The following is a 21,228-nucleotide window of genomic DNA, read 5'->3' as shown; positions in this document are numbered from 1 at the left end:
CGCAACTACATTTGTTGTTTGGCCCCATCATTATAGAGCGACGCGTGTCAAACCAGTGCACCAGCCCACGCCCGCCCGGCCCACGCCAGCCGGCGCTGGCTCACTTACATACCCGCCTGCTCACGCGTGCTCATGCCAGTTCGCTAAGCGCTTCACGCACTCCTCCTGCGTTAGTGATCAATGGTCACATCATATCCCTAATCAAATACGCGATCCTTACTTTCATCTTCACAATGTAAAGTTACGCACTGACACGGCGCACCGCCTTGCGCACATACGCCCGCACCCGCTCCGCGCTGCCCTGCATCTGGTACAACGCCCGCTCCTCCAGCTGAAGCACCCGCACCCCTGCTGCCTCCTGCCCCGAAATCAATCCCACCTTCCATCCAGCTCCCCCTCGGGCTGTGTCCAACCCGCCCTTCGCCCCGGCAGCCTCCGCCACCACCGTCGCCGCCGCCAGTCCCGCGGCGGCGCAGCAGTGCGTCAGGAGCTTCTGCCGCATGCTTGTCCAGCCCCACGGCAGCAGCCCCGGCGCATTGCCGGCGTAGTCATGCGGCAGGCACACGTCCACTACCAGCGTCACAAATTGCTGTTGTTGGCCGCAGCCCCGGTGCTGGTCCTCGACCGGGCAGTCCTGCTCCGCATGAGGCCCTGCCGGCGGCGGCGTATCCGATGAAGGGGGACACAACGCCTGGCCCACGTGCGCCACGGGCACGGCCGCACACAGCGCCGCGCACTCCAGCGGCTCGTAGCTACTCGCCAGCTCCTGCTCCTCCTCCTCCTGCTCCTCCTCCTCCCCCTCCGCCGCCTCACAATCCTGGCCCACATGCGACCATCCGACTGCGGCCGTCGCAGCAGTAGCAGCCGCAGGGCGCGCCAGTGTCGGCGGCAGTGGCGGGGGGTCCAGCGGCACACGGAACGCCGACCACACTGCCGCCTGGCCTGCCGCGGCCGACCCCGGCGCAGCCACCGCCGCGGCCTCAGCGCCTCGGCTGTCAGCCACGAGCTCCCCAAGCGCCGCCGCCACGTCCGCGACCGAACTGTGATGATGGCAACAAAACAACGATAAAGAACTCAAACACCGCAGCACTTGTATCGGTTTGATTTGATTACCGCACATGCACGCGCCAGAACCGGACAGCCGCGTGGCAATCCCACAGCCGTCCCCAACGGCACGCACGCACGCTCGCACGCGGACCCGTCCACGCACCTGTCCTCCACACCCCGGTACGGCGCGGCCAGCAGCCGCCGCACCGCACCGCCCGCCCGCCGGAACAGCGCCGGCGGCAGCACCTGGTCGGCCATCTCCCAGCCCTCGTGCCTGTGGACGTGTGAGGGATGGAGGGCGGAGGGCGGCAGCAGCAGGTGCGCAGCGGATGTTGACACGCGTGGGCGCATGCGGCAGGGGAAGGCAGAAGCACACATACACAAGCAAGCCCACACACACACATCTCGCAGCTTACCCAAGCAACGTCATGGCCGCGCCACACGCCAACACCGCATGCTCCATGTCATCACCGCCGCCGCCGCCGCCACCTGCGCCGCCACCCGCCCCCTCACGGCTGTTGCGTAATGACCCGCTGCGACTGCGGCTGCTCCCACGTGGCGACGCCGACGCCGCGGCTGCCGCCTGACGGAGCCGCAGGCAGCTGCGGCCGAAGCGCTGGATGGTCAGGCCCCCCGGCCTCTGCGTGGAGCCCGAGGTGAAGCCCGCGGTGGAGGTGGAGGCGGAGGAGGCGGAGGTGAAGGCGGGCGAAGGAGAGGCAAGCGGAAGCAGGCAGAGGGCGGACATGAGGCGACCCGCGTCTGCAACCGACAGCAGCAGGCGGGGCCTGCGCGTGCCAGCGCCATTCGCGTCCTCGCCCCCCTCGTCATCCTCTTCGGTGTCTTCATCGTGATCGTCAAGTACCAGCAACGCATCGATCACCTAAGGAGGGCCACGAGTTACGACCACAAGTCAGGATGACAGCCACGCGTGGCTTGCGAGCACTGATGGCGGCTCATGCCATGGAACGCTAGAAGTGGTCAGGATGGGGCGAGGCAGTGACATGCGGTAGTCACACGCGGCGCCCGGACGCCGCCATCTGCCCCGCTGTCCTTGCCGCCGCCGCCGTCTCACCTCCTCTGCGGCGCCTGGCGGGGGCTGCCAGCCCATCATCATCAGGGCCCACAGCGCCCTCAGCCTGTGGACAGCCGTGGTGGAGGTGGTGCCGGCGGCAGTGCTGGTGCTGCTGCTGGCGCCAGTGCCGGGCGGTGCTGTTGGGCCCTCCGCACGCAGCGCAGCTGCCGCCAGGTCCTCCAACGTCTGATGAGGACAACAAGAAACAGAGTGACCACCGAGTCAGAGTGTAGAGAAAGTGTAGAGACAAGCCAGCAACGATCGTATAGTCGAGTACAGTTATGAATGCGGAAGCCTTCCCTCACCCTTGCCTTCGCCAGGCCAAGCTCTGGCCAACCTCCCGCGCTGCCCTCTTCATCTCCGCGCCCTCCTCACCTGCGGCCCCGGCACGTGCCTCAGCATCGCCAGCCGCCCCGTCAGCTCCGCCGCCTCGGCCGCCGTCATGTACGGCAGCTGGGGCCGCACCGCCAGCAGCAGCGAGTCGAGCAGCAGGGGGCTGGGGTGGTAGGGCGTGGCGGGGGTGGGGCCCAGGCGCAGGAAGGAGTCCAGGATGGAGGCCACCTGCGGGTAAGGGTGCGTGCGTCACGGCGAAGGTTCCGTGGTGCATGGGCGCATGGCTTGGGATGTTTCATGGCGTGCCGTGGGGAAGTTGACAAGTACCGACATGCCGTACGGCATGCTTTTGCTGAATGTAAGAAATGACAGACTTCGAAGTGGTGCATCCTGTGGGGTTAATCGGTTAGGTATGTGTCGTACCAGGCACACGCCCCACCCTACTTCGGTCACCTCCAACACGCCCCGACAGCCTCACCTGGGCCGGCGACAGGAAGATGGACCAGTGGTGCCCGGCCACCTGGGGCGGCGGCGGCGGCGGTTGGAGCTCCCACACGGGCGCGTGCGGGCGCCGGAAGCGGGCTGCTGCCCCCTCCCTGGAGGCGCCGCCGCTGCCACCACTGCTGCTGGTGCTGGCGTTCCGCGGCGGCGCGGGTGTGGGAGACAGGGACTCGTTGTGCATGGCGACCTCACGACAAACCTGCTTTGGCCGCAACAGAAGCAGGCAGAGATGGGCGACAATACTGACGTGAGGCTACTTAATTGCTGCGGGGGGAGTTGTGTGCCATACAAGGCTGCGGGAGCACGTTTGTAACGCACACGCCGGGCCCCGCCTCGCCTGCACGCCGCACGCCGCCAGCAGCTCGGGGATGACCACAGTGCGGTGACCCGCATCTGCAAAGCCCTGTGGGTGGCGTCGTCGGCACAAGCAACGTGAGGGCCACTCAGTCATTTGCTCGACTCCAGACACGACCAAGGTCCCACACACTTCACACAGGTACCGTGCGCAAGCACATTATCTAGCACACGCCACACACAGCCATCACATTCCCTTTCATCGATGCTTTACCCTCCGCCTGCACGCACGCACGCATGCAGGCGCACACCTGCAGCAGTGCCGCAATGTCTGAGGGGCGGGTCATGGCGGACACGTGGCGCGCTCGGATGCGTTTGGCCACGTGGCCCCCCACGGCGTCTAGCATGCGCGGCACCGAGCCTGTGTGTAGGGGCACACAGGCAGAGGGGCACTGCAGGTGAAGACACGATGTGAGGGCTTGAGGGCTTGTGGGGCCTTGCGGGGCTTTGTGGCCGCGGGTACGAATGGCGCACTGAGTGTAGAGTGGTACAGAGTGGGCGTGTCGTGTGTCTGTGCGATAGTGCGTTTGTTCGTGTGCGGTATCGTACCATCATTGATCTTAAGGCGGGCGTACGACTGTACAATCTTGATTAGGTCAGACGGCGAGAATGGCATCTGCAGACTGTAGCGGTTGGAGATCTGCAAGGCGTGCGGCAGCGCGAGGAAGGGGCGGCAGAAGGGAAAGGTCACGTGGGCAAGGGTAAGGGGAGGTAGGAACGGAACAGTAGGAAGGCAGCGGCGCAGCACGTCAAACATGAGCTTGCGGCGAACTGCATCATGCTGCTCCAACTGCCTTGTAACCCATCGGAGGGTTCCCAGTTTCCCACCACGCGCCCATACATGCAACACCCCTGTTAAGCCAACCATGCATGTCGGGCAGACACCCTCCCGCTCCCGCTCCCCCGCCCCCCACACCCCACCTGGCGGTACACCTCGTGCGCCACCGCCTCCGCCAGGCGCCCGGTGTCGGGCGAGCGCCGCCCCGCCGCCGCCAGCCCCCAGGACAGGTCGGTCAGGTCGGCGGCCGGCACCGGCGCCTCGCCCGCGCCTGACGGGGGCAGGGCAGGGGGTCATGGAGAGCGCAAGTTTGCGGAGTGACCGCGCGGTCGAGGAGGGAATAGCAACGTACGGGCCATGCGTAAATGCGTGTGCAGTATGCTCAGCACGCGGCACCGCAGCGCTTCCCACCTGCCGCCGCCCCGCCGAAACCACACACACACACACATACACACACACACACACACTCACACACACACACACACACACACACACACACACACACACACACACACACCTACACACCACCCACCGTATGACAGCGACAGCAGCTCCACAGCCCGACGTGCCAGTGCGTCCAGTGAGGCCCCCACCGCCGCCTCCACCTCCACTGCCTTCCCCATCGCCTCCCCCACCTCCACCTGCGCCTGCGGCGCTGACACGGTCTGTCCGGGTGCGGAGCTGCTGCTGGGGCTACTGGAGGACACCGCCGCGGCCAATGCCGCATAGCCCCACAGGAGCGACACCAGCTGGGACAGGTAGCCGCATCTGCAACCACCAGCGCCGTCAAACACAACTGTTGCAGTGGCCCGCCCACACCCGAACGTGACCGTATGTCGCGGTGCACCCAACATCGTGGTCGCCCAGCTTGCACACCTGCCTGCTCAGACTCCCGCGTGCATCGTCCCGCCCACGCCCAGACCCATGCATTCATGCACCCATGCAATCACACTCACCCTGCAAGCTCCTGCCGCACATCCTCCCGCGCCAGCCAGCCCCGCACCACAGCCAGCGTGCCAGTGGCCACCGCCGCCAGCCCCTGGCTCGTGTCGCCACCGCCACTGCTGCCACCGCTGCTGCTGATGCCCGAGGCGTCGCCATCGAGGCCCTCAGCGGCCCCGAGCAGGGAAGCCAGGCTCCACAGAATGGAGCCCACGTCTTCGACGCTGTGAGGTGTGGGGTGTGGGTTATGCAGGACAGCGTAGCGGTTGTGCAGGGTGTGGAACGGCGGTGCTTACCGGTAGTGGCTGGACTGCACAGCTGCCCGCCCTGTTGCCGAATCCTGTCTCGCGCTGCTCGTGTTGCCATCCCTCCATCCCTTATGCTCCCTCCTGCTCCCTCCTGCCCCCCCACCTGTAGGCCCCCGGCGCCGTGGGCTCCATGCGGCTGGCGCCCAACTGCCCCGCCAGCAGCGCCACCACCCCACACAGCTCCGACGGCTGCAGGAAGCCGCGCCGGCCCTCGTCCAGAACCCAGTCCGCCACCCTGTCACGTGCATTGGGCTGCGTTAGTGTGTTTCTGTGTGTGTGTGTGTGTGTGTGTGTGTGTGTGTGCGTGTGCGTGTGTGTTTGAGAGCTGTGGGGCGTATTCCCAATGCGGCACGAAGGAAACCACAAGGCCCCGCTACTCACTTGGCCAGCGCAACCTCCACAACTTCTGACGGCAGCACCAGTGTGACCTCTGCAGCTGCTGCTGCTTCTCCTTCGTGGCCCTCCACAACGCCCGCCCCCGCCCCCGCCTCCACCTCCGCCGCCCAGCCGCCGCTGTCAAAGTCGTCAGCTGCATCCACCTCGCCGTGGCCCTCCAGCGCCAGCTCCAGAAGCTGTGTGGGTGAAATAGGAGTAGTGGCGGAGTGCGAGTGCCGGAGTCACGGAGGGTGTAGCAGCCCGTGGGTACGCAAGCACTTGGACAGTGAGAGCGGTCGGCCAGATATGCCCAGTACGTCTTAGTGTCCTGACTTCACACACGGCTATGGATCTACGGCCAACGCAAGTACCTGCCACTCTCGGTTGCGCAATTTCCCAACCATGACACAGTAGCCAACCCACTTCCTCCTTCGCCCCAGACACCAGCAGCCCCCGCACGGCGCCCCGCGCCCGAGGCGCCCTGCTGGCGCCTGCCGCACCCACCTGCTGCAGCTCCCCCAGCGAGTCCGCGGCCGCAATGGCGTGGAACATGGAGGGCGACACGTAAGCCTCCCTCACGTGGCCCTGCTGGATCCCTGAGTCCATGGCGCTACTGCTGCTGCCGTGGCTGCTACTGCCCCCGCCCCCCGCCGTTGGCCCGCTGTTGGGCTGGCCCCAGAAGAAGCTGTGCTCGTCCTGCTGCAGCACCGCCATGCGCCGGGAGCTGGGCTGGTAGCTGGAGCCGCTGGTAGGGCCTGAGGAGTTCGAGGCCGAGGCCGGGGGTAGGCGCTGCGTGCTGCCTGAGGAGCGCGCCAAGCGATGGCGAGGAGCGGGGGGCTGCGGCGATTGGTGGAGGACCGTGGCCGACGGCGCGGCGGTGCCCGCGCGAGTGTGGGCGCAGCGCCGGCCCCATTGCCGACATGGCACAGCGCTATGCATTGATAGCTTCGTTTTGGTTGGCTTTATCTGTCAAGGAACCAAATTGCGGTCGTCCAATCAACCACAACGAAGACGAAAACACGTGTCGGGCTCGATAGAATGTGCAACAAGAAATTGGATGCATTAAATGGTGCATTACGCTCACTTAACAACAAAGTATGTTGTGGTTTGTATGCATCTTGCAACTAGGGTCTGTGCCTCAACAACAGCCGACCCAAATATCCCGTAATATAATTTGCATTAGCGGTAAATATTAATTTTGCAACTTTGTTGAGTGCTCACCCGTCACCCTGTGCTCACCCCATCGCGGTCACGAACCCGACGACACGAGAGTGATGCGTGACCGGGTCCTGCCCGTATTCCCCGATTCCCAACCTGGCTGGCGGCCGCCTCATATAACCCCACTGGCACTCAGCCAACCAGCGCCCTACGCGAGAAGAGCCATCACTGCCTTGTGAGGAGACGTGAGGAGGGATGTGGACTTCGGAGTGAGCAGCAGCAGTAGGGATGACGCGCCCCCTCCACCAGGACCTCGACGAAGTTAGCGGAGCGAGCTCTGGTTGAGGCTATTTTGGATGTAGTTGACCCGCTCGGGAGGGCAAGCCGCCGGCTAATCCAGGTTGGCGGGCGAAAGCTTTACAGCCGTTGCCTTGAAGTTAGCCCACGGCTAATCGCTAATCGACCAGAGCTGGATGAGAGCGGCCAAAACCGTGAGTGCCATCCCTCCGGTGTGAGGATAATAAGGATAGCTGCAAGGGCAATACTGACATAAGGTGCGCGGACGCATCTGCTTGTGTGACGTTGTGCGCCACTGCACCATCACCCGCAGGTCCGTGCGGCGTTACCACTACACCGACCGATCCGGCAGGGTCCGCATGCATTCTTGCTGAGCCACCCAGGAGCCACCCCTGCTGGGTTCCCTGCACGCACCTACTTGATCGCGATGTTGCCCATGTGCAGACATGCACAGCGCTTATCGGCCTGCATTTGTTTTGCCGCCCGGCAGCACGTCTGGAAAGGTCCCATGGCAATGGCAAGGTTCATGTCGTTCCTGTCCTGTAGATGTTCCCCAGTGCCCAACCAATCGTGGTGGACATGTCTCAGTGTATGTGTGCGCGTTGATCCTTGAGCGAGTGCAATGATGGTGACAAATAAACGGATAAACATGCCCACCCCCACCCCTTCGTCATACCGCGGGGCAAGGTGAAGCATGCCGTGCGAGTCGTCGGCATTGTGCTGTGCAGCCGTAAGGACGGCAGATGGGGCGTCAACAACTAGGTGCTAGGCCTGTGACGCTTATAAATCCTAAATACGATACAACCATATACATCAAGGCCGAGGCAGACTGTTCTTGTTGACTTTCCTTGTTTGAAGGTCCCTGTGCAACACAGCGCATCAGGACTAGTACTGCAATTACGCCTGCTATGGATGTTAAGTGCACGGCAGAGCGCATGGCAGAGCTCAGCGCCGAGCTGCGGATGGCCAAGCTGACGCCAGCTGTTGCGAGGAGAGGACCGTCGGAGCTAAGGCAAGTATGATGCATATGCTTGGAGCCACGGCGGCAAACTTAGGCATTCTGGCGAGCTGCCACACAACCAAGTCGTTTCCGCTCAGGGCAGAGGGCCGGTCTCTGCCCTGTTTCCGCTTGCTCGCGAGATATGCAGCCCACACATTGGACAAACTAGTAGGCCTTCTGATTAAAAGCTTTACTTATCAAAAGAATTATGTGACGGCGACTTCTTCTTCTTCGATGCAGACCGTCGCACTTGCGAGGCACCCAACAACCTTTGCTGGGCCACCCGATGCATAAAAGCCGGTGCCTCGATGTGGGGTTGCGTTGGAACAAGGTGCGATCGAGAGTTGTTAGCAGTTAGTGGCCGGATTCATTGCGGTCACGGGTCGCTCGGCACGGTCGCTCGTGGCAGTCCTCGCGAAAACGATAATGCCCCTCAGGCTGACGTGCTGCAGAGACTCGCAATACCCTGCAAGCTCACCTGCATCGTGCGCGCCTGTAACGCTCGCGACCATCCAGGATGCACCACCTTGCGCTGGGTCGACTTCGGCTCGATAAATAGCAGGCGTGGTAGCAGCGACCAGCAAGGATTAGCATGTCGGAGCTAAGCAATGCGGCCGCACCTTCTGCGGCTTCTGGATGGTGCGAGGACTCAGCTCTTCTCCACGCCATCTACGACTTCCCCCATCTCTCAGCCGCGGCACACCAGCAGGATGCAACTGCGAGTGGGCTTGCGAAGTTGTTCGCAAAGTTCGTGGCTCAGGTGGGCTGCGCCCGAATCCAACGTACGCTTCCTCGTTTCCGCTCCTGCGCCATGTCTTAACCCTGCCACTCTGCTGACCTCTGCGACAATGACGTTGCCGACTTGCAAATCTGTGTGGTGCCCTGTGTGCCCCTACCTGCAGCTGCCATTGCCATGTGGGTCGGGCGAGCTGTCAGCGGCATCGGATGCTTCCCCCTTGCCCGTTATCTGGGCGGACCTCGCACCCAATGACGGTACGTCTCTTGCCGCAACCGCCGACTACCTCACGTCGGACCAGGTGACGTGGTTTGCCGACTTCGGCTGCGCGGTCCTGGCTACTGGAGCACTGGGGCATGGCGGAGATGCGGGTGAGGTGCAGGCGGCGCGCGGCCAGGACCTGCGACCGCGGCCCGACCACGTATCCCTCCACGTGGTGGCACCGGAATGCTGGCGCTTCGAGGCTCACAGGTATGGACTGTTGACGCATGTCCAGGCGTCCTACACACGTGCGGCCGTGGGATGCTAAAATTTGGAATGCTGCGTGCTTAAACCTGCACTGTCGGCTGCTACCCACCTGCCGCTGACACCAATCTTTCTTTCCTCTTTGCCGGGCACGCAGCTCCCCCGGCGGTTCGGTACAGCACACCGCCAAGCCCGCTGCCGGCCCCGACACCGCGCCCACCGTGTGGTCATGCGGCAACACCATCCCCACGTCCGACCTGCCGCGCGTGCTGGGCATCATGCACGAGCTGATAACCAAGAGCCGCAATGCCAAGGCCAAGGATGGTCGGAAGGGCTTCCAGCGCACCCCTGCCTTCATCGTCGAAGTCGCTGGGCTGGCACTGCAGCGGCTGTGGGAGCAAGAGCAAGACGGTGGTGGGGGCGGCGGCGGTGCTGGTGTGGCGAGCAAGCTGCCGCAGCCGCGCGGCGGCACTACGGATGTGGGTCAACACACCGGCCACGACACCGTGCGCAACACGTGCTGGCCTCTGGTGCGGGCTGTCGTGCAGGTGCGCCTCATGCGTTTTACTTATGCCTTGTGCTAGGACCGCATCCCTCGGTTGTGCCAAGTTTCTCATGACGCTGGGGCGCACAACAGGGCAAGGGCATGCTTCACTGAAAGCTTTAGAGGTCATCGGCGCCGCATCAAGGATGGCCTATTTTCTCATGTACCGGTGGTGGTGTATGGCGTTTGCATGCAGGTTTCGCTGCAGTCCACGGGCGTGTGCGGCCCGCAGCAGCTGCCCGACCTGCTGTTCCGCCGCGCCATGGCCCACATGGACCTGTGGCTGCTGCGCCGCCAGGTGCAGTGCCTGAGCAGCCCCGCAGCAGCCGCCACGCCGATCGCACTAACAGCGGCCATGCACATGCTGCACGCCACTGCCGCCAAGGCCGCAAACCTGGCGGCGGAGGGCGAGGACGTATCGGCCTTTGTGTCAGATTGTGACAAGTCACGGTCGGAGGTGGAGGGGGTTGCGGCGGAGCGGGCGTGTCAGGCGGCGGAACAGCACAGCTTGCCGGATGCAGGCTCTTCGGACGCACTGGGCGTGATGCAGCTTCCAGCCGGTGTGCTCCCGGGACTGCCACCCGCTCAGCGGACTGCTGGCGGTCTGGAGGCAGCGCTGCAGCGCGCCCAGGCCAACCTGGGCTCCGTGCCGCTGCTGGAGCCGGGCGCATCCCTCGTGGATATGCAGGGAATGCTGGAGTCAGCGCTCTGGTCCAAGCCTGCCGGTGACGCAACGGCACAGCTCGTGCTCCGCTCCGTCGAGCGCGAGCTGTTCACACGAGCCGCCGCGCTACAGGTGAGCAGCAGCCGCCGTCAGCTTTCAGATGCAACCCTGGAGGTGCTGGAGGCCGTTGTCGACACATACCGGAACGCGCTGCACGCCTTCATGCAGACGCCTGCAGCGCAGTCAGCCATGCAGCCGGAGCTGCGCAGCCGCGAGGTGCTTGTGGTGTGGTGCGCCTATTGCCTGGCACACGACTCGGTGGCGCGGCGGCACCCGATGGTGCGCGGGTACAGGCCCGCGCTGCAGTTTGAGGACCTGCGGCACCTGGTGCTGTCGGACCGGCCAGCGGTCGATGCGGTACTGGCGGTGGCGGCGTACCTCAACCAGCAGCAGCAGTGCGGCGGGCCGCCGTTGTTTTCGCTGCGGGACGGCGGCAGTGGCACCTTCGGCTTTGCCGAGCGCTTTGCAGGGCAGGACAGCCAGCTGCAGCAGATCCTGGCCAGCGAGAGGGCAGACGCGACAGCTCGCGTGGACGCTCACTGGGCCAATGTGCAGCAGCAGAAGCGCGAGCTGGCAAAGGCGCGTCAGGACCTGGCGTCCTTGCAGGCCACTGAACAAAGCTTGCGGACTCAGCTCAGCCGGGCAGGCTACTGCTCGTCTGAGTATAACAAACTGATCAGCCGCATCAACAGCAACTCATCGGCTCAAAGCGGCTGCAAGTCCCGCATCAGCAGTCTGGAGAAACCGCCGGCACCGGTGCTGCAGCCGCTGCCTGCCGCAGACAGCCTGGCGCGGCGGTGGGTGTTTTTCCTCCACATGCCGCCGGCATTCCGCTGCCTGTCGCGGCTCAGCTTCCTGGGGCAACAGGTGCTGCTGCCGCGGCCGCTGGACGGCCGCAGCCCGCAGCTGGCAGCTGTGTATGCAGTTGTGTCGGTGCAGCTGCCACCCACATCTGTTGTCGCTTACTACAACGAGCGCCGCGCACTTCGCACCTACATTGCCAGACCGACTCAGGCCTTTGATGGCAAGGATGGGGCCGTAATGCTTTACGCGAGTGGCGAGCCGCCTCAGAAGGTTGGGCCCACAAGCATCGACCATTACAACTCGCCAGCCGATGGCGTGTGGTACCCAGACTCCCTGGAGCCCCACTTGTTTTGGAGCGGCACCGGCAGCGCTGCCGACAGCGGCTGCGGCTTCCCGACGTACTTCAACCCATTTGCGTGTGTGGATGTCACCACCGTGGAGGAGTTCTTCACCGAGCGGCTGCCGGGCAAGGCGGCGGCGCTGCAGTGGGCGGCGCACCAGCACACGACGGTGGAGGCCACACCGCGGGACCGCGGGAACTGGGCACTGGCGAGCCAGGGTAAGTTTTGCGGCAATGACTTATGCTCGCCATTCCCCCGAACCGTTCCATGCTACTACCGTTACATGCACTTTAATCTGCACCTCCTCTTTCTCTCCCTGCAGAATCCTGCCCGACCGAGCTGCTGTCCAAGAGCGAGTTCCTGCAGTTCGGCCGCATGCGCTCCTACCCGCTGCAGCAGCTGCGGAACCTGTGCGAGGTGCTGCGGCGGCAAGACCAGGCGCTGCCGCTCACCGGACCAGCCGTGCAGCTGCTGCTGCGGCAGCTGCTGTTTCATGTGGGGCCCATCCACATCAGCACTGCTGGCAGCAGCAGCATCGCCAGCAGTCGGCAACCTCAGCTGCTTTGGCGCATGGGCTGGGAGCAGCCTGGGGATGTGCTGGATGCGCTTTGTACGGAGTTGGGGGCCCTCGCCGACACCCTGGACGGCAAGGTGCGAGATCACGACGCCATCCTGCTGCTGGGCGAGGTGGCGGCTTACCTGGCGGACTGGCACGCACCGTGCGGCGCCGTGGCGCGCCGCTTTGCCGTCATCACTTTGAGGGAGGCGGACCGGCTGCAGGCGGAGCTGGATGCAGCAGCAGGAATAGCGGGAGATGACCGGCGCGTGTCGGAGTTGCTGGCGCGGCAGGTGCGCTGGCGGGTGATGGCGCTGCTGTGCTACGGCGCCGGCCCGCTGGCGCCTGCTGGCAGCAGCACTGGTCAGCAGCATCAGGCAGAGGACGCGGCGGTGATGGTGCAACTAATGGTGCAGATCTGCCATGGCCTGACCTTCCAGGACAACCCAGCAACACTGAGGGAGCTGCAGCTGCTGCGCGCCCGCGCCCACAACGTCATGGCTTTACGTGTGGAGCGGCTGCGTGAGCTGATCAGCGGGCGCGAGGACGCAGTGCTCACGGCCGCAGTGGCAAGTGTGCTGGAGCGCACACCGGCGTCGCTGAGCTGGTATGAGTTAATATACCCTACGTTAGCGCAGCAGCCGCCAGCAGCCAGTTATCAGGCGGAGGGCTCGGACGGGCGCCTTTACAGTATCAACATCCTGGATGGCACCGTCCTGTTCGACGGCTGCCCGCCCAGCCGCCTGCCCAAAGAAATTGTCCAGCATCCGCTGTACGTCCGCACCTTTGGCAGCTTCAACTTCGAGGTGGCATTTGCTGGGGAAACTGGCAGTGCAGCGGGACCGGGGGGCGGCGGCGAGATGGTGCTGCAGACGCTGCGCACGGTACGGGGTCGGCTCTACGACTTTCGCCTGTGCGCCGCAGCAGCCGACGAGCAGTTAGCGCAGCTGGTGATAACGGAGGTTGACGCAGAGCACGGAGGCGAGCGGCTTGAGCTGCTGGACGCGGGGGCCGACAGCAGCTGCCGCGGCTGGGGCGAGCAGCTGCCGGTGCGGCTTCGCGGGCTGCACAGCCACTGGCTGAGCCGGCAGCGCGGCGTGCTGGTGTTGCGGCCGCGCAGCTTCCAGGAGCACGAGTGCGCCTTCCTTGTCAAGTGCCTGCCTGGCAGTGGCAGCAGCGCAAGTAGCATGAGGCTGCCAATCAGCGCAGCAACGCCCTGCACGTACGACTGCCGGCGTGTGCCTCTGCATTTGCAGTCACGGCACTGGTTGGAGCTGCTGCAGCTACTGGTCGTTGAAGGGCAGGCGGCGTCGGAGGCAGCCCAGTCGGCATTGCTCGACCGCCTGGTGCTGCTGCGGGGATCCAAGGTTGTGGGCTCCATCCTCGCCAAGTTTGAGGACCGGCGTTTCATCCACACCTTCATCAGTGTCAGCAACGGCGAGGTGTCGTTCGAGCTGCCCCGCTGTGGCCTGGAGTTCAGCATGCGGCAGCAGGTGCCAGTTGCTGGGGCGGGGCAGAAGCAACCGGGCGGGCACCAGGCCAGCTGTTGCCAGCTGCTGTCGCGCAACTACACCGGCTACCGCCTGAGGCAGGTGCAGCAGCTGGCTGAGCGCTGCAAGACGGGCGGTGGCGCAACAGGCGCAGCCACCTACACGCTGCCCGAATTCCGGCAGTACCTGGTCCTGGAGCGCATCCCGCGGCCGTCCGTAGCGCCTGTAGGAGCTCAGCGTGCGGAGGTGCTGGTGCTGGTGCCAGCGGGCGTGGTGGCCAGCCGCGTGTGGGATGCCAACGGCGATGGCAGTGCAGCTGGCGTGGAGGCGCTTGTCCGCATCACCCTTCCAGCATGCAGCTCCAGCAGAGGTCAATGTGCACTGTTATGAGGCGCACGGCCGCTTCGGACACTTGCGCGCCCCCATGCGCCTAGCACGGCTGCAGCTGGCGGCGCTCTACGCCGCCACCTCCACGCTGCTGCCGGAGCCGGGCAGTCGCTGCACCGGGGCTCAGACGGCCATGGAGCTGCTGCGGCAGTGCTGGAGCACCCGGCCGCTTGAGGCGGCTGAGGCGGAGCAGCTGGCGGCGGTGGGGCGGCTAGGCGGCCACCTGGCGCCGGGGCTGCACCTGCTCGCACACGACCTCGCCGCCAGCGCGGCGCAACTGGCACACCTGCACGCAGCGTCAGCGGCGGACAACTTACCGGTGTCTTCAGTTGCACCGGCGGCTTCGACTGCAGGGGCAGTTGGCGGCTCAGCTGCTCCGGGCACCGGCAGTGGCAACACCTCCGGCCTTGATGCACACGACCGCACGGTTATGCCGCGCCTGTGCGCTGACCATGCACACGCATACGCAGCGCACTGGCATGCAGCAGAAGACGACCTGCCACCAGGCTGGGGTGTGAACCCGCGCATGCTGCTGACGCCTATTGAGGAGGAGCGGACTCTGGGCAGGCACCTGCCCTGCAAAGGGCCACCGGCTTGGCGTCGGCAGCGGCTGTTTCAGCCCATCTCCGTGCTGGGGGTAGCGCCGGCGATGCCGTTTACTTTTGTGAAGGAATTGGAGGCGCAACTGCTGGGCTTAATGACAGTACCAAAAGCAAAGCGCAAAAAGTCCGGCGGCCACCCGTACCCGCTTGCAGCGTCTCACACGCCACTGCGGCCGCTCGAGGCGGACATGCACGCTGAGCTGCAGGAGAGCTGGGAGGCGCACCGCTCGCAGCCCGATCTGGCGGCGTATGGCGTCAAGCCAGAGTGCCTGGAGCGTGTGCGTGGCCTTAAGGCAGGTGTAGCAATTTCGCGTCATATCTTAGCACTGTATGCGGCCCTGCATAATGCATGCTCGAAGGTTGTGTCACTGCCCTACTCTGCCAGGCCACCGCTACTGCACACCGCCGCAACCTGGAGGCGCACCTGCTTAGGCAGCTGGCGCTGGTGCCGCAATCTGTTGGCAGTCGTGGCGTCAGCCTGCGCCTGCTGAGGGCCGCTGCTGCGGCAGCCGAAGCGGGGCCTCTGGACCTGATGCGAGTCGCGGTGCGGCCCGAGCTGGTCGCTGAGTTCAATCCGTTCCTGTCACCTGAGGCGGCGCAGGAGCTGCAGCGGCGCGTGCTGACGTGGCTGCAGCTGTGTGTGCTGGAGGACAGGCTTGGGCGGGTGGAGGCGCTGGCGGCGGCACGTGAGGCGGGCGACGACTGCTTGCCACAGCTGGTGCAGGTGAGTGGCATGGCGACTGCTGGCGGGGTTGGGAACGCACAAGGAAGGAGACATTGGCTTGATAATCATGCTAGGGAGTGGCCATTATGTCCACGTGCACCTAATGCAATCATTTGCGGCCGCAGGAGCTAGGCGTGCACCGCACCTGGGACATGGCGGCGCACCCGGAGTGGCTGGTGTTTGAGGTGGAGTCGCAGCTGCAGATCCGGCCACAGCAGTACACCGTGGCCCGCATGCTGATGGAGGGCGGTGACGGGCCCATCGCACAGCTCAACATGGGCGAGGGCAAGACGCGCGTCATCCTGCCCATGCTGGTGCTCGCGCTCGCGGACGGCAAGCGCGTGGTGAGGCGATCGATTAGTGTCTGCGCGTGCAGTGCGACATATGTTTGCACTTCGACTCTCCGTTTGCAGCGCTAGCCGTCTATCCTGCATGAACCCACGCCCGGATTGCCGGACTCAATAGGCCCTCTGACACTCGCACCCACGACTCGCACCCTTGCCCGCTCTGCTGCAGGTGTCACTGGCGTTTCTGTCCACGCTGCTGGATGAGGCCGACGCCTACCTGCACGGGGCGCTGTGTGCGGGCGTGCTGGGCCGCAAGCTGTTCACGATGCCCTTCCACCGCGACATCGAGCTCACTCCGGCACGCGTGCTGCGCATGCGGGCGGCGCTTGCGCACTGCATGCAGGTGGGTGTCAGGAGCGCAATTTCTTCTTACCGCATTGCCGGAGACTCTGTGCCGTACTGTGGCCACTGACATTCTGCTGCATTCGCGTGCTTCAACAGTACCGCGGAGTTCTCCTGGTGGCACCCGAGCACCGCCTGTCCCTGGAGCTCAAATGGAAGGAGCTCATTTGCCGGGAGCGGCAAGGGCACGAAGCCACAGCGACGACAGGAGGTGCTGCCGGCTGTTCGCAGCAAGTGGTGACGCTGCTCGCGGCGCTGCTGCGCACCCCCGTCCTCAGCATCCTGGACGAGAGCGATGAGTTGCTGCACCACCGGTAGGCACTAGGTCTACCGGGTATGGGCACTCAGCGGAACGTTTTATAAGTACTGCTGTTGGTAGCTGTGCAGTCCAAACCGTTCCTTTACTCATGTAGCTTCAATCTGCTGCCCCGCGTAGGTACCAGCTCATTTACGCGTGTGGCGGCAAGACCCCTCTGGTAGGCTTCGAGGCCCGCACCGGCGCCATCCGCGCTGTGTTCGACTCCATCGCCGTCCTGTCCAACAGCGGTGAGCTGCGCCTGCCGCACGCCAGCCGTGTTCTGGAACCGCCCATGACATCCAGTCCGGACGAGGAGGCACCATCCGGAGGCAAAGCGGACCCTGTGGCGGCAGCTGTGGCTGCGGGCATGTTCTGCGGCCTGCGGCTGCTGCCGGGCCCAGACCTGGAGGCCGCGCTGCCCGCCTTCCACGAGCAGCTGGCACGTCACGTGCTGGACCACCTGCCGTTCGAGTTCCAGAAGATGGCCGACGTGCTGGACGAGGAAGAAATGGTGAGCTGTTGCTGTGTCGCAGCGGGCAGTCGAGTGTAATGCCCGTTGAGTGCCTTCCCAAGCAAGGTATATGTTAGCATATTATAGGGACGGCCAGCCGCAGCTTTGGGCGTGCTGCAGATTACTGTAAAGGTCCCCGCCTTACTGATTCAGGGCCCCGCCCTCGCAGGAGCTGGTGGTGGCTTGTGTTACGAAACTGGATGAGGCCGCCGAGGAGGCGCTGGGCGAGGAGCTAATGGCCAAGCTGACGGGCCCGGGCGGCGGCTCGGACCTGTACGAGTTCGTGCTGGCGCTGCGCGGGCTGCTGGGCGGCGGCATCCTGAGGCACGGCCTGACGCTGCGGAACCAGGTCGACTACGGCATCGACAGGTAAGGGAACGGCGGGTTGAGCATTACAGCATACAAAACAAAGAAGTAGGCGCTTGGAGTTTCCTCGCTGTGCGATAAACAGCTGATGTGCTATATGAATGGCGTTTACGCCGCCGTACATGCTTGCAGGCGCAAGGCCAGCATCGCAAGCAGTGCCACACGTACCCGGACGCGCATGGCTGTGCCGTACCGTGCCGCACACACGCCCTCGGAGCGCTCCGAGTTCGCGCAGCCCGACGTTGCGCTGCTGCTGACTCATCTGGCCTACCGCTATGACGGCCTGACCCTGCCCGAGTTCACGGCCGCGGTGGATCGGCTGCTGCACGGGCTGGGCAAGGAGGCGGCGGCGGACCATTATCGTGAATGGGTGGGGCTGTCGGCTGAGAGCATCCCGCAGGGTAAGCGCGTCGGGTCAAGCGGGATAGGGATGGGAGCAGAAGTGGTGCGCAACCTTCATTGCGTTCTCGAAGCTGCGCATACCGCATACAGAATCACATGCTTTACAGCACAGGCTATGTTCGCACCCATCACAACATCATGCACCTGAGTGGCTGGGATGTCATCTTGTAGCCATGACCAAGCTGCTGCTAAGCGCCCGCGGTTTCTTCCCAAGTGCCGTTCCCTGGCTCTTTATGCGACGGTTCTTTCAAGCTTGTGTTGTGGCCAATCTGCACACCCTCGTAGACGAGCTGGCTCGTTTTTCGGACGTGAACCAGCTGGACGCCAGCAGCAGCTCCCAGATGGCGGCCATGCACCGCCACCTGCGCCGCAACACCGCTGTGGTGGACTTCTGGCTACGGTACTGTGTGCTGCCGGCCGAGACCCGGCAGTACCCGCAGCGGCTGGGGGCGAGTGCCTGGGACCTGGCGGCGGCGGGCGCCCGCGTCATGGGCTTCAGCGGCACCAATGACAACTACCGGTTACTGCCGCTGCGCCTGCACCAGGCGGCCCCGGAAGACGCCGCCCTGAAGGCCACAAACGGCAGGATGCTGGACGTGACCATTAAGCACACGCGAGGCTTCCATACGCTGTCATCGGTCGAGGTGAGGTGTCAGTCGAGCGCACTTGCATACACCACCAGTGTACTTTTAATAACTTAGGCCACACAACGCCGGGCGGCATCCAGCAAGTACAGGCGATGCGGCACTTACCCTTTACCTCCGCCGCACCGCAGGACTCTGGCGGCGTGCCTGTGTGGCAGTCGCTGCTGCAGATGGCGCTGGACACTGGGGCGCATGCGGTTCTGGACTGCGGCGCACTGATGGCGGGCACCAGCAACAGGTGCCCAGTTCTTCTGTTTGACAGGGGCGGCAGTCTTTTGTCTAAGCGGAAGCAACGCCAAGCGGATGTTACCATTTGCGTCTCACTTTCCATCCTGCAATCCGTCCGGTCCGCTGCCGGCGGGCTGCAAGGCTTTGCTGTAACCTTATGCGCACATCCTGACAACTGCTCATTCCCGTCGCTCCTGCCTCTTCCGCCGTCCCCCAGGCGCGCTGCCGAGTACCTACTGGCCGGGCCGCGTCTGCAGCGCCTGCAGCAGCTGCGCTTCCGCGGCGTCACCTACTTTGATGAGGCGGCGCGCGGCTGGGTGGTGCTGGAGCACACCGGCCGCTGCCTGCCCCGAGCCAGCTCGCCGCTGCAGGAGCACGAAACCTTCGTGCTCTACGATGAGGCGCGCTGCCGTGGCGCGGATCTGAAGCTGCAGCGGAGCGCGGTCGGGCTGCTGACGCTGGGGCCGCGCGTGTGCAAGGACAAGCTCATGCAGGCGGCGGGGCGGCTGCGGCAGCTGAGCCGCGGCCAGGCACTGCGCTTTGCTGCGACCGCTGACATTGCTGCTCGCGTGGTGGAGTACGCCGCAGCATCCGGATCAGCTGGCGGCGCAGCAGCAGCTGCTGCTGGTGGTTCCACGGACCCTGGCGCTGTCGACGTGCTGGCGTGGGTGATGGGCAACACCGTGGACGCCAACCTGCACGGCGTGGTGCAGTGGGCGGCGCAGGGGCTGCACTTCGCGACCACCCTCGGCGCTCCGGAGCGCTCCGTGCAGGATGAGGTGCTGGGCCTGCGAGAGCTCTACGCGAGCAGCAAGGCGCCGCACCCCGTTGGCAAGGTGGTGGCGGCGGCCGCGAAGCAGGCGCGGCTGCGCCGTGGTAGTGGCGCAGGTGACAGCACCGACGGTGGTGCCGCAGCAGGCGGCGACGCTGATAGCAGTATTTGCGATGGGTCAATGGCAGCAGCGACAAAGTTAATACGCAAGCTCCAGCAGCGGGCGCGCCAATATGGCGAGGGCCACTCCGTCCGCGCTGGCAGTGGCGCGGACGAGGAGTGTGAGCGGGAGCTGGAGCAGGAGGAAGAGGAGGAGCAGGAGAGGCAGCCCCCGATGCAGAAGCCCCGGCTGGAGACAAACTGGCCATCGTACTCCGCCGCGTGCACAGCCTCCACTCTGGTGCAGCTGCAAGCAGCCGCCGCGCACGGCACGCTGCAGCCGCTTTCTACAGCGGTGGATTGGTTGGACAGCCAGGACCCGACCCAACCCATGGACGCTGTACCCTGGTCAGGCAGGGTGTACATCAGCTGCAACTACCTGCACGCCATCGCGGACCTGCCCGATGACCAGCCGCTGAACGACTACCTGCGGCCGGTGGGCTGGCTGCTGGTGCTGTCGGGCGGGGAGGTGGTGCTGCTGTCGGAGCGCGAGGCAGACCAGCTGCTGGCGGCGGCCTGGCATGCAGCGGCCAAAGGCGCCGCAGCTGCTGGCCGTAGCGGTGCCACGGCGACAGATGGGCCGCTGCTCGTGAGCCTGGCCTACGCCTGGCAGGCGGTAGCCTCACTGCCGCGGGCCAAGCCGCCGCTGCTGGTCACTAACCTGGGGCTGGCGGCAGCTGGCATCGCGCAGGACCCTGCGACTGCATGGCCTCAGCTTCGGAGGCGGCTGGGTGTCCGTCAGCTGATCAGTGTGCGGGTGTTTGCCGGCGAGACCTCCTACCGGGTCCGCCCGGGCATCATGGGCGCCGCACCGAGCAATGGCAACGCAGAGCTGAAGGCCGCGGCGCAGAAGGTGGAGGCGGAGCTGCGGCGCCTGGTGGAGGGGCGGCGGCCGCAGGTGCAGCAGCTGCTGGTGATGCGAGGCCGTCAATCGCAGATGACGCGCAGTGACCTGGAGAAGGCCGTGGAGGGGCTGCAGCTGCAGCTGTGAGTTGAACTGGAAATGGGCTGCAGCAACTGCGTCGTCGAAGTCCATGTGGCCCACTAACTCCTTTGAGTCCGGGGGCGCGTTGGGAAAAGCAAAGGTCCATGTCGATTGGGAGAATGTAGCACCATGTCCGTAGCGTCATGACTGCCTGAGTTAAAGTAAGCGGCTGCATGGACACGGAATCAAGGGAGTAGCGTGGCATGCTGCATGCAAGTTGAATTACTGTAGGTTGCGTTGAGAGGGCAATATTTCGTGGAGTAGCGCATTGCGGATTCTGGCGTTTATGGCTGTACATCAGGAACGCCACGAAGGGATACAGGCGCGTGACATTGCTTACGTGTTGGTGGTTGCCTCGCACGGTGTGCCGAAGACGACACGACATGCAGGCAATAAGCGCTGTGCTTGAGAGGAGCTGAGGTCCCAGGGGGCTGAGGTCAGAAAGTCTGGAGTTGGTGTCAAGTATCGTGTTGCTGTTCCATGTTCCAGGTGCATGTACTCTGCGTGATGCTTACTTGACCATACCATGTTCTCTGTAGCGCCCAAGCTTGTGTCAACTGCGAGATAGGAAGCAAGCCATGCTATTTGTTCAAGCTGGCCGCAGCGCAGTTGTGCAAGTTGGCACCTCCCTGATAC

At 64.5% G+C, this 21,228-nt stretch overlaps 2 protein-coding genes across 2 annotated transcripts; one reads left to right on the top strand and one right to left on the bottom strand.

Annotated features, from left to right (window-relative positions):
* Positions 1-25: 25 nt before the first annotated feature.
* CHLRE_16g651900v5 (uncharacterized protein) lies at positions 26-6,887 on the bottom strand. Its single transcript, XM_043070811.1, has 15 exons — positions 6,215-6,887; positions 5,717-5,907; positions 5,439-5,570; positions 5,042-5,251; positions 4,618-4,853; positions 4,229-4,356; positions 3,857-3,947; positions 3,559-3,668; positions 3,291-3,356; positions 2,931-3,152; positions 2,495-2,680; positions 2,120-2,305; positions 1,464-1,927; positions 1,211-1,321; positions 26-1,040 (listed from the first exon to the last, which is right to left on the bottom strand). The coding sequence occupies exons 1-15, from the start codon at positions 6,647-6,649 to the stop codon at positions 242-244; spliced, it is 3,567 nt and encodes a 1,188-aa protein (XP_042915454.1). The 5' UTR covers positions 6,650-6,887; the 3' UTR covers positions 26-241.
* A 1,074-nt stretch (positions 6,888-7,961) lies between these two features.
* CHLRE_16g651850v5 (uncharacterized protein) lies at positions 7,962-21,227 on the top strand. Its single transcript, XM_043070810.1, has 17 exons — positions 7,962-8,496; positions 8,682-8,925; positions 9,068-9,372; positions 9,524-9,914; positions 10,107-11,997; positions 12,102-14,126; positions 14,185-15,107; positions 15,200-15,538; positions 15,664-15,882; positions 16,055-16,228; positions 16,327-16,541; positions 16,664-17,036; positions 17,206-17,405; positions 17,535-17,803; positions 18,090-18,448; positions 18,580-18,686; positions 18,894-21,227. The coding sequence occupies exons 2-17, from the start codon at positions 8,758-8,760 to the stop codon at positions 20,596-20,598; spliced, it is 9,663 nt and encodes a 3,220-aa protein (XP_042915453.1). The 5' UTR covers positions 7,962-8,496; positions 8,682-8,757; the 3' UTR covers positions 20,599-21,227.
* Position 21,228: the final 1 nt, after the last annotated feature.

This window comes from Chlamydomonas reinhardtii, chromosome 16, assembly GCF_000002595.2.
Source record: "Chlamydomonas reinhardtii strain CC-503 cw92 mt+ chromosome 16, whole genome shotgun sequence".
Classification (NCBI taxonomy): Eukaryota; Viridiplantae; Chlorophyta; class Chlorophyceae; order Chlamydomonadales; family Chlamydomonadaceae; genus Chlamydomonas; species Chlamydomonas reinhardtii.
The sequence above is the reverse complement of the archived record's forward strand: the minus strand, read 5'-3'. Positions and strand labels throughout refer to the sequence as shown.